This window comes from Enhydra lutris, unplaced genomic scaffold, assembly GCF_002288905.1.
Source record: "Enhydra lutris kenyoni isolate GAN:26980312 unplaced genomic scaffold, ASM228890v2 scaffoldscaffold54, whole genome shotgun sequence".
Taxonomy (NCBI): Eukaryota; Metazoa; Chordata; class Mammalia; order Carnivora; family Mustelidae; genus Enhydra; species Enhydra lutris.
The window spans coordinates 10,094,462-10,110,332 of record NW_019154138.1 but is presented as its reverse complement, the minus strand read 5'-3'; the positions used below and the strand labels follow the sequence as shown (position 1 = coordinate 10,110,332).

The 15,871-nt window shown below is 45.2% G+C and overlaps 1 protein-coding gene across 2 annotated transcripts in view; it reads right to left on the bottom strand.

The window, feature by feature from the left end:
- LOC111157399 (coiled-coil domain containing 113) overlaps positions 1-15,871 on the bottom strand; it is a 25,802-nt gene extending 9,931 nt beyond the window's left edge. The window contains exons 1-7 of one of the 2 annotated variants that reach the window (XM_022518770.1): positions 15,641-15,871; positions 14,375-14,501; positions 13,071-13,232; positions 9,887-10,042; positions 8,787-8,867; positions 6,249-6,404; positions 1,761-1,868 (exon numbers count right to left, since the gene is read on the bottom strand). In XM_022518770.1, coding sequence (XP_022374478.1) covers positions 1,761-1,868; positions 6,249-6,404; positions 8,787-8,867; positions 9,887-10,042; positions 13,071-13,232; positions 14,375-14,501; positions 15,641-15,741 — 891 coding nt within the window. In that variant the 5' untranslated portion in view covers positions 15,742-15,871. The remainder of the gene's footprint in view (positions 1-1,760; positions 1,869-6,248; positions 6,405-8,786; positions 8,868-9,886; positions 10,043-13,070; positions 13,233-14,374; positions 14,502-15,640) is intronic. The other variant, XM_022518771.1, reaches the window with a different exon arrangement.

Genomic DNA, 15,871 nt, shown 5'->3' with positions numbered 1-15,871 from the left:
ACAAAGTCTTGACACGTACTACAGCACAGATCTTGAAAATATTGTTAAAGAAGCCAGTGAAAGACCACATACTGTATGATCCCTTTTATTTATTTTTTATTTTTTTAAAATTTATTTATTTATTTATTTGACAGAGATCACAAGTAGGCAGAGGCAGGCAGAGAGAGAGGAAGGGAAGCAGGCTCCCTGCTGAGTAGAGAGCCCGATGTGGGGCTCAATCCTAGGACCCTGGGATCATGATCTGAGCTGAAGGCAGAGACTTTAACCCACTGAGCCACCCAGGCGCCCTGTTTGATCCCTTTTAAACAAAATGTCCAGAACAGGCAAATTCACGGGGACAGAAAGTGAATTAGTGGTCATGGGGCTGAAGGGTGGGAGTAAGATGAGGTGGGGAACAGACAAGGATTTCTTGAAGGTACAGGGTTTCTTTCCAGGGTGACAAATATTTTCTAAAATATTGTTCTGATGGTTACATCATTCTGGGGATATACTAGAAATCATTAAAATGTGCATTTTAAATGGGAGAATAACATGGTATATGAGTTATAACCCAACAAAGCTGTTTAAAAAAAAAGTTCACAAGAAAACTAAAATATACTAACAAGTGACTTCCAGGCTTTTAAAAACTGATGTTGTATTTTACTTGTAATCTAATAAGTGTCCACCCAAACAAATACCACAGAAATCCTGCATGGGGAGAGCACACAGACTTTTGCTTTACTTTTATTCCTGGCTACTCTGTACCAAGACCCACTTCTCTGCATCTGTCGGTTCTCCATCGAGGACAGGACTTAGATGCCATGACAAAACTGAGTCAGATGTAGTCATCCTATGGCTTTTCAGTTATTGTGGACAGGTCTGGGGCCACGCACACTGCTGGGGACACTTACACTCATTCAAGACAAGGCCACCAACAGCTGTATTAATGGCTTGGGAGGCTGACAAAGCATCACCATCCTGGTCCTCACAGGTCACCACAAGGCCTGTGACGCCTCTTTCACACGTGCGGAAACCGAGGCCTGTCTCATTAAAAGGCCTGTTCAAAGCCAGAACCTGGCAACACCAAAGCTTACGCTCTTGCCCTCATCTTTCTAAAAAAGTCCTCTTGAGTCACATCTTTCGTGTACTTAGCTTGGTGAAATTCAAATGTATGTGCTCAGCAAAATACTGAGAGCACAAAATCACAATGGAGATGTAAGGTGCTCAGATAATGCCACCTGTCTGTCCACACAGTGACCGCAGGCCCTGGAGTGGGCGCAGGACAGAGGTCACAGGTCTGTCATCCCAGCATCCACTGTACTGAGTGAAAATTACATGTTTAAAGAAAACTCTCCCTCCTGTACATAGAACACTATATTTTGGCATGTGCATTTTTTCTCATACCGGTTAGATGATTACACTCATTACAGGCCTTTTTGTGATGCTGTATACATGACACTTTGAGTGTGGTACTTTATGGGTCCCAAAGGGTTATAAGAAGGTTATTCTTGAGGGTTATTTGGGCTCTACATGATTTCTAAATGGTTTGGTCATTTCCACATGATTTCTGACTCTAGACCCTAACCCAGCAGTAAAATTCTACTGGACTATGAGTCTCCAGGTACCACTTCCTCTCCAGCGGCCCAGACATATTTTGCTTTTATGGTCTAGGCTTTTCTAGACAAAAACCAAGGTGGCTTGGGTCTTGGTGTACGTTGGCTCAAGTGTTTATAGACAGAAGGAGACAAACACCAGAAATAGCACATTTTACCCTCTCCTACCTGTTCTACTTGTAGGGTTTCTCTTTCAATTTTTTCAAGTAACTCATTTCTCAGCGAGATCTCCTTATCCAGACTGATGGACATTTCCATTGCCTGGTGTAGCTTGCTCTGAAATATAACAACAAGCAAGTCTTGAGCAAAGATGATCACTCAGAACTACAGGAAAGATAAGACAGTTCTTCATTAAGCAGGATGACAGCAAGGCCATCCAGGAACCCAAGCCTGCCCTTCTCAGAATCCTGGTGCCTACAGGGAAGTAAAGACCTGCAGAGTGGCTGGACACACCAGGACCCAAACTCTCCCCCACCATTTACTAAAAAAAACTTTGGGCCAGTCCCAGAACCTCTCTAAACTTGGGCTGGTCAACTCACAGGGTTGTGGAGAGGCTCAAGGGAGAAAATCGTGGTAAAGTGCCGAGCAGAGAGCCCCCCGCACATGGAGAACACTCATGCAAGTGACTGCCATTATGACATGAAGAAAGAGGAAACACTCCCCGTGAGCTAGGTGCTACTGGCATCCCACTTTACAGGCAAAAGAACTGACTCTTTGGTGAGTGAAAACAATTTGCCCAGGGTCATAGGGATAAGAGGTTAAGCAGGGCTTGAACCTGGGCAATCTGAGTCCAGGGCCCGCGGGCTCCACCACCACTGACCCTGGAGGGCTCCTGCCCGAACTGGCCCGCAGCTGCCCCCCACATCACTTGCCACTGTCCTTCACCAGCTCCCCCCAGGCCCCTGCTTCTCAGATTTGCCCCCTTCGCTACACCTTTGTCTCCCAGCAGGGAAGGGTGAGCCTGGGGGAGTTGGGACATGCTCTGCTGGGCTGAAGAGCCAGTGACAGAAGCCAGTGACTCCGGGGGGATCGCTCCACGGACTCTGAAATGCACTCACCCTGCCCTAGGCACTGACCAGCACGACAGTCTGGGCCCTGCCAGCCAGAGGCCGGCTCACCACCTAGACGGAGGCACCCCCGGCCATGTAAAGCCGCCACTGTGCCTGGCACTGAGAATGTGAGGACAGCGGTGGGGGTTTCCCTGGGGGAAAGGGTACTGGAAAGGTTGCTGAAAGGCTGTTGAACATGTCTAGTAAGAGGTGTGGAGGGGGGGAAGCCAAGCTAAGGAAAAGCCTGGGAAAGGGGGGGTGCTGGCACAGTATGTCCAGAGTATAAAATCCTAGACCTAGCAGAAAAGCCTGGAGCCACCTTCCTGGGGACCTCAGGGCACTGAGGCCACCGCCCCCCATTCCTCTTCTCGCCAATCCTCCCTTCTTTAAGGCTCACTGCTGCTCCCCATCCTGTACGACATGGCTCTGCTTAGGAAAGTGCCCTGGGTTAAAAGACCAGAATGAGAGCGTGGGCTGCGGGGAAGGGGAGGCAGCACAGGATTCCACCACAAACCAGAAAGTTGGTGGGAGGAAAGGAGAGCAGAGGGACAATGCAGAGAGTGGGGGCAGGAAAGAATGGATTTGCAAGGCCTACTGCAAGGCAGCTCCTGACTCGGAAGGTGTGAGGCGAGCTATTTGTGATTCTGAGCAGAATGTCGGCCACTTGAGGTGGCTACTTCCAAAAAGGCACTTTAGCTTTCTCTTGCTATGTAACAAATTACCACAAATTTTGTGTCATAAAGCAACACCCATAGTTTTTCTCAGTTTCTACAGGTCAGAAGTCCGGCACAGTGTGGCTGGATTCTCTGCCCAGGTAGGGTCCCCTGGGGCTGCAGTTAGGATGTTAGCCAGGCTGGCTTTCCTCTGGAGCTGGGCTCCTCTCCCAAGCTCACAGACTGTTGGCAGAAAGCATTTCCTCTAAGTTGTAAGCCGGATATCTCTGTTTCTTTCTAATTGTGAGTAGGAGGTGGCCCTCTGCTCTTTGATATCCCTTCAAGCCAGTAGTGGAGAACTTCTCGCCTAGAGAATTCCCTCTGCGCTACAAATTCCTGACTTCCTCTTCCAGACAAAACTATCTGTCTTCAAAGGGCTCATGTGATTAGGTCAGGCCCATCCAATAGTCTCCCTATTTTAACGTCAACTACGGCATATCATATTCATAATCACAGAACAGAACAGAACCTAATAGTAGAACCCATGATACTTAGCCTTGCAGATTGTACTGGGTATACACGGTAGGTGGAGAGCCCTGGGACACATCCTGGAATTCTACCTACAAGGCACTAGTTCACATGGGGATCACTAGTTTACAGCCAGTTAGGAACGACACATCACGACTGTCATCACATGCTTACATGCTACCAGATTCCACCACGCAGGGCTCGACAGCATAAAGTTGGAGATAAAGGTGCCCCCTTGGCTGAAGCTCACGCACCAAATTCACAGAGGAGACCATGTTTGTCTCCTTCATACCCACACCCTCAGCCCTCAGCCCGGTGTCTGGCACTCTACACCTCCTTGTATGTTTGGTAACAGGTATTCTATACGTGCGTTACTAAAGTGAACACATTGGTAATACTTATTCTGCAAGCTTTTCCAAGGTCTGAGACGTGGGTGCTGATATTTACATGAAATTGGTCTATCCTGCCACCCTCCCACCCCCTAAATACATACCTCAAGTGCTAGCAGCTCATGTGACAATACTGGTTGAGGACTTGCTTTGGCTAGGCACTGTCCTCGGTACTAGGAACACAGTACAGACCAACCTGAGCTCTATCCTGGTGGCAAATCAGAAAAACCTGCCACTGACCCATGATCCCTACTGGAATTCCCTCTCAAGTCCAGGTGAGGCCTGACCCCAAACTCAACAGTGGTTCCACCTCCATTTCTCCCAGAAGACCTAAGAACTGACACACGGAAGAAATGAGTTTGCATCTCCCTCAAACCATCACTGCGTCCACCGTAGCACTCCCGTAGGCATCTCCTCCAAGCTCCACCATCCGATTACTATTATTTGAAACAGGCCTACAGGCATGGTGACGCCTGGGATTCTGGCTGGAGGAGCTCCCATTCCACCCACTGTGGCCTGGGTTGCTGCTGCACAGATATTGCAATCTGTCCTCTGTGTTTAGATCTGCCCTAAAGAGCTGCCCTGGGCCTGGCAGTTTCATGTTACAAACCAGTAGCTCCACTCCAAAGCCCTGGCTTTTCTACACAAGACCAGACAGGCCCTGTGCTACTTAGGTTGATTCCACAGGATACGATCAAGATCCAATGTGATGTCACCATGTACTACCCAGCTCTCCAGCCTATGAAAGCTCAAGTTACGGGGACTGGCTTTATCTTGAAGTAACAGCAATCAGATAAGCTAACTACTGATGAGTGGATGATCTGTTGCAGAGAGCTGACACATGAATTTCAAAACGCCAGCACAACATTGTCTATGTGCTTTATGCCAGACACAGGCAGTTGGCTTAGGTGGGACATGTACTGGACTAGGAACCTGAGCCTGTCACAAACTTGTTGCTGGAAGCTGGCAATTACTCTCTCTTTGGACTTCAGGTTTTTCATTTTTAAAAAGCAAAGTGCTGGACAAACATAATAATCTAATCTAAACACTTCCAAATTTACTTTTTAAAATGATACTATGTGGGCCGAATGAAGACCACCTGTGAGTTACCTAAACCTGCAGCCACAACTGTCCTGCAGGCAGGAGGCCAGGGGTCAGCCACCTTGCTCGATAAAAGGCCAGAGTGCCAGTACCTGGGCTTTGCGGGCCAAGAGGCAAAATTGAGGATATTATGTAATTACTTACATTAACAAAAGAAAAAAACAAATTTCCACGTGTTTTATTGATGACATTCAAAATATAATCATTAAGTACATTTTGGAATACAGATCTACTAATGAGAAGAATGGAATTTCTGGGGCAGAGACCAATTTTGCTTAATTGGATTTCAAAGGTAGCATTCTCTATCAAATTGGTTACGAATACCCTTCTGGAAAAACCATGCTCACAGGCCAGTGGCAGGATACACTGGCCCCAGTCAGCTGACTCCAACACTGCATAGTTCCTAGCAGGGTGGCTGGGGCATTCCCGGCTATGGACCCTGCTTAGTTATTAACAGTATCTCCCTCTCTCCCAAAAGGGTTCTGTGTGGATAAGGAATTATATACTAGTTTTCTGATTTTTAGATAAGACAGTTTTCTTCTGGAGGGTTTTAAGCAGAGAAGTGCTTCTTACAGGCCTAAATTAAACAGGGCCCTAATGTGGTTAGTTCTCAAAATGTGCATAAAAATCATGAGGGCGTTATAAAAAAAATAGATGCATGGCCCTTACCCCCTTATTCAACTGGCCAGGGCTAGACTAGGGTGTCTGTATATTTAAAAAAAAAAAAGTTCTCTGGGTGGTTGCAGTGCACAGCTAGGGTTGTGGGAACATTCAGAGTATTTGAGAATGGCTTTGTCAAGAGAAATCGGGGAGCAACAGTAGACGGAAGGGCCCCAAGCCCTTGTGTAGCACCACAGTGGTGCATGGGAACTTCACTGTGGCTGGAAAGGTGGGTGTGGGAGGCCTCGGGGACCTGGGCATCAGGGCAGACCTTACTTTGTAAGTATTGAGGACTTGCAGGGTGTTTCCGGACGCCAGCTTTAGCTGGATCAGTTCTTGATTCTTTGCTTCAATTGTCTCTAAAAACTGAGCATTCTCGATCTTCAGCTGCTGAAAATCAACCTCATGGAGAGCCTCGCCCACCTCTTCCTTCTACAGCTCAGAAAGAAGAAAGAAATGATGTGAGGTTATGACTTCGGAATCTGATTCACACCTTGCAGTTCTAGATGAGATTCTGAAAGTCAGTCATCATTCAGTCATTCAACAAACACGGGCTGGGGATCTGCTTGGTGCCAGGTGTGATACAAGGCACTGGAGTGGAGATCTGAATAAATACAATGCTCCCTGGCCTCAAGGAGCACATATTCAACCAGGGTTCACAGACAGGTCGCAGTGTGGTGTAGTGGGAGGGGCAGAGGATACACGGAAGCTCCTCAGCCAGGCCAGAGAAGAATGGAAGACTGGGTCAGGGAAGTCTTCCCACAAGAGGTAGTGTCTAAACAGGGCTATGAAAGAAGAATAAGAAGGAGACCATATAAAAGTTATTTTTATCCTGGAAAACCCAGGACCAGCAGCCCATAATTCCCTTTCTGTGATCATGTGACATCTCTGTACTATGGCTATGTCAGTGTTTTGGGTCCCTTCCCTGGCCTGGCCCGCCTTACCTGCCCCACCAGGTCTAGGCCATCTCATATGGGTGGTAGGCCAAGAGCCAAACCTGGGAACTCTTCCTCAGCCCCACGCTCCACTCATGCAATACTGCCTCCAAGGAGGCTTCTTTCTTGTCCCCTAAACCAACACAACAATTTCCTTAATTCCCAGTAATGACCCATCCGGCAACTCAAACACTCCTAAACCATTTCCACACCAGGAGACTCCCCCACCTGCGGCTCTGTGGTCCCTGCTGCCCATTGCCTCTGGCTAGCAGTTAGGGCATCCCGCTGTTTCCTACCATCCCCACTGGCTGCTAATCTGAGCTCCTGCGGGCAGGACCACCTCAGGGTCAGCTTTGTGCAGCAATGGCTTTTAGGCTAGAAGTCACTCATCTCCTCCCTCTCTCACACTCAAACCCCCTCCTCAGGAGGCCTGAGCATGCACAAAGCCTGGAGTACCAGAAACTCTCTATCTGGAGGCAGCTCCTCTCTCCTTTCTTACACTAATCTCATAATCTCAAATCCTTCGATGACACAGCCCCTCCAGTTTTTGCTCTGCTGGGGACCTCCAGAACAGCACGTTCTCTCCTCCCCACAGCCGCTGTGCACCTGGAGCCAGCAGCTGGTCCTCCTGAGTCCGCTTGGGCCCATCAATCCCAGGTCGTCTGATAGGCTCTCCGTTCCCCCTTGGTCTCCAGCTCCCTCTCCTGTGTAAGCCCTAGGTTCCCGATTCTTTCCAGAGAGCAGCTCTCCTGGAGACACGGTGCTCCAGGTAGGCCTACTCACACCAAGAGGAGCAAGCCCACCCCTTTCTTGGGGGGGGGGGGCTGTGGTTCTCTCGGTGCACCCCAGGGCACAGCATCGCCTCCCACTGAGCTGACTTTATCAGGCACTCTACGGGTAAGCCACCTGGCACCTGTGCAGACATCCTGGGGCATCAAAGTGGAGGAGCTGACATCTGTCCTCAGTCACTTCGTGTTGTTGAAGCTGTCCTAGCCTGTCATCTTTCGGGATCCCAAGTCAAGCAGGCAATAGCTCCAAGTGTGTTAATTTGCACAACTCTGTGTCATTGGCAGTGGCCACCTCTAATGCACAAGCCGTCGGTGCCCATATTCGAGTTAATTCAAGGGATGGAGCCACGTAATCACATTCAAGAGGCCCTGTGCCCTATCTGCTTACTGCCTTCCATCAGGAAGCTTTAGTCTGATGCACAGGTGACCAAAGCACCCTCAAAGTGTGCCATCCAGGCCACACTCACCAAGAGGGGTCAACAAGTACGCCACAAGTGTAAATTCAAGCCAACTCTGTCTGGCTGGGCCGGCACTGTAACAGTAGGAGCTTCCTATCACCACTGTGGCAAATTACGACAAACTCGGTAGCTTACAACAAAAATCGATTATCTTACAGCTCACAAGGTCCAAAGTCCAAAATGGTTCTTGGGCCTAAACTCAAGGTGTTTTCGCAGAGATGCATTCCTTCTGGAGGCCCTGGAGGAGAATCTGTTTGCTTGCCTTTCCCAGATTCTAGAGGCTGCCTGTTCTCTCTTGTTTGTGATCCCTTCCTCTACCTTAAAGGTTCATCACTCTAATTTCTGTTTCCAGTATTCCACCTCTCTCTCCTGCCTCCTTTGGGATTATATTGGGCCCATGCAGATAATCCAAAATAATCTCCCTTTGGGTCAAGAGAGATTATTTTTAAGATAATCTCAAAATCCTTGACTTAATCACCTTTGCAAAATCCTTTTGCCATGTGAAGCCGCAGATTCACAGACTCCAGAGATTAGGACATGGACATCTTTGGGAACGCATTGTTCTACCTTCCATGGTAACCTTAGGAAGGAAGAAAGAAAGAGAGAGAGAGAAAGGAAGAAAGAGCCACATACCTGCCTCAATTGTAAAAGCATCTTTTTCCTCTGCACTTTGAGAGAAACATTTTTCAAACGTAATTTATCCTTCATATTATCCTAAAAAATACAAGTAAATTTTAATCCACTCCTCTTCATCTTCCCTGTTGGTTTGAAAAGTTGGTAGGGCTGGGGCTATAAGCCAGACCTTGAGTCCTAACATTCAGTCACTTATTTTCAGGTCTTCTTGCATTTACTGGAGCTGGTATACACTTCACTCATGACAGGGGCACCTGGGTGGCTCAGTCAGTTAAGAATCTGCCTGGGTTCAGGTCATGATCCCGGGGTCCTGGGACAGAGCACTCTGTTGGGCTCCCCGCTCAGCAGGGAGTCTGCTTCTCCCTCTCCCTCTGCCCTCTCCCCCAACTTGTGTGGGCTCTCTCTCTCAAATAAATCTTAAAAAGAAAAAAAAAAAAGAAAAAAACCCGAAAAACAAAAAACACTTCACTCATGACCAAGAAGCAGAAGTAACTTGTTAGGCTTTGTGCAAATTTTCTACTATTTTTAAATTCGAGATTATTGGGGTGTATCATTTGGATATAGGGGTCATTCCTGACAAAACAACCTTATGATTCTCCAGTCTTTTATTCTCTTGGTAGTTTATATAATTTTTCATCACTTATACATTGTTAGGGCTAGTAACCCTACCTATGTCCAGGATCCAAAGCTCGACATGCTACAAAATCTTTGAAAGTGAAGGAACATTTTATGCCTCATTGTTATAATAATGGAACTTAAAGAGCTTGAGATTTACCTGTCCCCCTCCCTGCAGTCACCTGATTAGATAGACTTGCCTCACTTTTCTCTAGGAAACATATCAGATCTTGAAACAAATAGCAACAATAAAAAAGAAAAAAAATCAGTCTGAGATACTATTAATATTCACCCAGCCTGATTGGTTTCAGCCTTGATAAATGTGCCTTTTAAGACATACACTTTGGGGGATGCAATAAATCTGCATGTGGGGAGAGCATTTATGGCGGACCAAATGGAGTGGGGCGCTTCACGTAGATCATTTTTATGTCTTCATCCTCTGAATCTGTTCTCCCTTTCTAAGCTCCGGCCTCCTGCCAACTCACCCTCCGGCGGTTCATGTCCTCAATGTACTTCATCACTTTCTGAATGGCCAAAATACTCCCTTTCTTCTTGGATATGGTTTTTAGGATATCTTTTTTAAAATCATACGCTGCTCTCTGAACTTCAGCCCATCGAATTTCAGCTTCCTCAATGATAGCCTGCAGGAGTCAGCACAAAGAAAGAACAGTTTCCAAAAATCCTCAGGGACAGCTCCCTCTGAGGAAACCTAAATTCTCAGGCCTCTTTGTGTCTAATACATAATGTTTCTTCTTAGCCTTAGAAATATATTGATAAGATACAAATTTGACTATGGGAATGTTACCATTAAAAAGCAGGCCTCGGGTCGCCTGGGTGGCTCAGTCAGTTGAATGTCTGCTTTTGCCTCGGGTCATGATCTCCAGATGCTGGGACCGAGCCCCATGGCATCAGGCTCCCTGCTTGTCAGGGAGTCTGCTTCTCCCTTTCCCTCTGCCCCTCCCCCACTGCTGGTACACTCTCTCTCTTTCAAACAAATAAACAAAAATTTTTAAAAGAAGCAGGCCTCAAAAAAGGGGGGGCATCCATAAGAAGGTGGTAAACAAATAAAAACAGGGCCTCAGGTATCTCTATACATACACATTTCCATATCTGAAATAATACTTATCCACTAAAAATTGTAACATTAATATGTTATATAACTATATAATATTATATGTTATATATGTTATTATATGTTATATAATAATATTATTATACATTATATATTATATATAATATAGACTATATATAATGATATATATAATATGTTATATAATATGTTATATATATAACATTAATTATATTATAATATATAATATAATATAATAGGATAGGATAGGATATAAAAAATATCTGGGGGCGCCTGGGTGGCTCAGTGGGCTAAAGCCTCTGCCTTCGGCTCAGGTCATGATCCCAGGACCCTGGGATCAAGCCCCGCATTGGGCTCTCTGCTCAGCAGGGAACCTGCTTCTCCCCCTCTCTCTGCCGGCTTTCCCTGCCTACTTGTGATCTCTCTCTCTCTCTCCCTGTCAAATAAATAAATAAAATCTTAAAAAAAAAAAAATCTGGAAACATTACAACAAAACATTAGCCACATCCAGAGAGACGGATTACTAGGGAGACCAACAGTCTTTATATATATACTTCAGCAATTTGAAAGTGGTATAAATGAATATATGTATTGACATGGAAAGACAGTAAGTGCAAAATACAATTTACAAAATAATATAATATTTTTTATAAATAAATTCATATATGTCCAGAAAATAATCTAAACTCTAGGAGATAAACACAAGTGTCAACACTAATTATCTCTAGGCAGATTCTGGATGTTTACAAATGCTCCTTTAGCTTACTTCTACATTCAAATTTTGCTACAACATAGAGATTGTCTTTAAATAAGGAAACACACACACACATGCTATTTGAAAGAATAAAATGAAAAGCTAGCTGTAGCTGTAGAGCAAATCATCTCAGTCCTGACCTTGTCCCTGGGCACCAAGAAGCAAAAGCATCTTCCTTCACTGGCCAGCCTCTCCCCTCTCCCTGTGGTTTCCACCTGCAGGAACTTCAATCCACCATAACTGCCACTTTCAGCTTGTCACTTGCTCTCCTGCTCAGCCATCCTTATCAGGGTCCTGCTTTCTAAGGCATCAAAGATAAACTCCCCTGCCTGGCTCTCAAGGTCTCACAGCCCCAGTTTCCTCGTATAGGCCCTAAAGCACACATTCATTCCCACTTCTACTTCTTGCTCATGTCATTCACCCGACCTAGGGTGCCCTTCTTTTCTTAAGCCTCTACTTTATTCCTCATCATTCTTCAAGACCATGCCAAGCCCTATGTATAGCCCCACCTCTTCAAAAAAGACTTTTTTGGCTACTCTAGCCTGCATTAACATGTTATAATTCAACAATGCATGTTTGGCAAGAGAGAGAAGTAGGGGGTAGGGCACAAAGAAAGGAGAGAGGGAGGAAAGGTTAGGTTTAAGTGGTACAGGTAATTCCATCAATAAAGACATGAGTCTACTGATCTGTCCCTCTGGAGGCAATGAGTGTGAGTCTGTGTGCTCATGTTTAGAAACAGAAAAATTTAGAAACAGAACAGAAATATCTGTTCCTCATACAATAATGCTCTCTAATGCAAGCTAATAACTACATCCCATGGGAAACGGAACTAACACTGATGTTTCTTCTCTGGAGGAAAACTGACCTTGGTTGGTCTCCAAAAAGACATGGACCATGGTCATGCATGCTGCACACAGAAGGCGATTTAAAGGATTTCTCACCCAACTCACTGACTTACGCCCCAGATTCCTTATATTATTAGGAATTACCAAACATTTTTAAAGCACTTATGGTTATTATAGTTTTTTTTCTTTTAAGAATCCATATCTTAGGGACATCTGGGTAGCTCAGTCGGTTAGGCATCTGCCTTTGGCTCAGGTCATGATCCCAGGGTCCCAGAATTGAGGTTCTCTGCTCAGTGGAGAGCCCGCTTCTCCCTCTGCCCCCTCACTCACATCCAGCCCGAGTACTCTCTTTCAAATAAATAAAATCTTAAAGAGAATCCATATCTTAGAGACATATACTAAAATATTTATAGATGGATGATATATTGAGGTGTCACTTCATAATAGCCCAGTGGCCTATCATGAGGGAGAAGTTGGGATATGGAGGAAACAAGGGTAGCCATATGTTCATGACTGTTGCATGTGGCTGTTGAGTACACAGGGGTCCACTGTGCTAGCCTCTATACATGTGTGCATTTTTGAAATTTTCCATTTAAAAAAGTTTAGGGGTACCTGCGTGGCATGGTTGGTTAAATGTCTGACTCTTGGTTTCAGCTTAGGTCATGATCTCAGGGTCGTGAGATCGAGCCCTGTGTCAGACTCCGCACTTGGCACAGAGTCTGCTTGAGATTCTCTCTCTCCTCTCCCTCTGCCCTTCCTCACTGCTCTCCCTCCCTCTCTCAAATAAATAAATAAATAAAAGTTTAAAATTTCTTGTCTCCTCAAGCAGGTGGGAAGTTCCTTAAAAGCAGTCCTTATATTTGTCTTCTCCTACTTATATTTCTTTCAAAATAACAAAAATATTAACATACTCCAGGTACTTCTCAATGAGGTGGAAGTGGGGAGCCCAGGTGGGATGGGCTATAGAGAAAATGGTATACCTCATGATGCTGCAGATCTCGTTCAGCATTTGCTCTCATGTGCCTTATTTCATCCTTCATGTCTTCCAGCTCCTTTTGTACAAGCTCACATTTTTGGTCACAACTGAGGCCTATCACACGGTCCATACCCATGCGGGACTTGGACCTACGCCTGCCTCGTAACTGCAATACAAGAAGAACCAAGTCATTGTCAAGTAGGAATTGTTGCTCAAGCTGGGTGTCAAAATGACCACTCAGACCTGCTAGAAATTACTCTGAGTGACCGCCAGGGAGAACAAACTCAAAGTGAAAGGATTCAGGATATTAGGCCCAAGGTGATGTTTATTTCACCAGTCAGCCTAAGTCCTGTGTTAAAGAATTCAAAGGCCTATACTGGATAATGAACTGAAAATAAATAAGGGAATGTGTCTTGAGGGTGTGGAAGGACTATGAACCTGCTAAAGACTAGCATTCAGGTCAGTGTCAGGGGAAGCCCAGAGCTCAATGCTTCCTAAACTGAAAACAGAAGAGAAATTGCATCTGGGGGCACAGTGATCAGCAAAAAAACCAGACATGATTCCCTACATATGGCCCTAAGAAACATATGGGCCTGAAGAGATTGACCCTCAAAAGACAGATCTACATCCAGTTTTAAATTTTCAAAAATTAATTACCCACATTTGAAAATCAGGAGATACCACCAAATAATCTAGATTTCCAGCTTCTCTCGAAAAATTAGCTGCTCTGGCAATACCAGTCCACCTGGTTGGACTTTGAGATGAGCGAGGAACTTTCCCATGCCCACAGCAGACCTACTTCACTCCTATATGTGGTTAGCTGGGCCTTGTAAACATTGGAGTCCCCCAATTTAAGGGAATTATTTCAAGTAAACTCAGATATTTTGGGTGAGTCAGTCCACTAATAATTGAACCTGATTCCCGTCACACTCACTTGAAAGAGAACCTTAGAAGGAAAGGAAGAATTAAAAGTAGAACAGGGAGGGGGTGCGTGGGTGGCTCAGTGGGTTAAAGCCTCTGCCTTCAGCTCAGTCCAGGACCCCAGGGTCCTGGGATCGAGCCCCCGAGTCCAGCTCTCTGCTCAGCAGGGAGCCTGCTTCCTCCTTTCTCTCTCTCTGCCTGCCTCTCTGCCTACTTGTGATCTCTGTCTGTCAAATAAATAAATAAAATCTTTAAAAAAAAAGTAGAACAGGTTGAAAATCATATGCCACTCAGCCACAGAGGGCATACCAAAGGCAGATACACAAAAACCACTTGCATCTAAAGGGACAAACAGAATAAAAGAATTCTTAGGTCACTACAGTGTACCTGTGCAAATTCTGCTCCTGATATTTTAATTTCTGATAATCGTGGATGTCGCTGATCTCTGGGCTCCAGCTTATTATAATATTTCTCAAACATCTCCGTCTCAGTTTTGAGAGCAGAGTTTCCATAGCTGCAAGACAGAGGGTACCTGAGTAAGTTCTATTAATATGACTTTAAACCCCAAATAACTAGTGTTTAACACTTAATAGCAATTACATACCTTCTGCAAAACATGTAACCTCTTGGTGCCTCAATTTCCTCTTTTGTAAAATGGGAATAATAATAGTACCTATTATTCAGGGTTGCAATAAGGAATGCAAAGCCTTTAGAACAGTGCTATTTAAATATTTGATTTTTTTAAATGTCTAATGAGCCACAAAGTTGAAAGATCTAGGATTATATTGAAAATTGTTGCTGAGATGAAGCTACAAGTTCCACCTTCCAGTATCTTCTAAACCATTTGTGAAATTCCTTCTGAATTACTGCATGCTTGAAGTTATTACCTAGCCACAATCTTCAGATGTTTCCTTTGGTTTATGTTTCTCAGCTGTTCTTTCCAGCACCCAAGAGACAAAAAATCCACAAGAAGTGTATTATAAAGAGTATTATAAATGGTGGAAAAACTTGGAACAGACAGTTTTTAAACAACTAGAGGTGACAACTAGAGTTCATCCTGTATATGCTTGCCAAGATTTTGACCTTTTTAGCTTTTTCATATATATAACATACAGGTTATGCATGTGTCTACTTATATATATGAACAGCTTGGATATTTTCATATGTTCCTGAGTGAATTCCTGTAGCCTGAATCTTAAGATTAATGGACACAGGTTCAATGGAAAACCTGAGAAATCAAAACACCTTTTTAAATTATGTATGTATGTATGTATGTATGTATGTATTTATTCATACATACATACATACATACATACCCAGCATGTCGACACTCCCAGTGTCGGCTGTGGAGTCGCACCTGAGTTTAAATCCTGGCACCACCACTGGCTAGGAAAGTGAGTTAACCTGTGTCTTGGTTCCTCACCCACTTTCTGGGGCTCCCGTGCTATTATAGAAGGTACTACGTGCAAAATAACTGGCACAAAATAAGTTTTCAAAAAATTGTGGCTATTAGGAATATCACGTCAGTTCTGCCCTAAACTAGGTATAGACGTACAGAAGTTACATCTATTCAGCTGCTAGAAGGGGGGTTCGCCGTGAGCCCAAGAAGTTGTATAATGGACCTCTGGGCCTCCAGAAGCCGGCCGGCCGTACCTGAGCTCTTCCACCAGCCCACACAGCTGGATAACAGGCAGCTCGTTTTCCTCCCCGCTCTGCAACTCGCTGACAGTGGTCTCAGAGTCCTCATCAGTCATCGCTCTTCCCAAGTGGCCCTTGCCAATGCTCAGTGAGGCCAAGAGCGTGCTGTGCTAGCGGCCAAGCGTCACGCGGGCTGCGACCTAGCTCTGCGTTGCCGGAGCGACCGGACGCGTGCGTGAGGGGCGG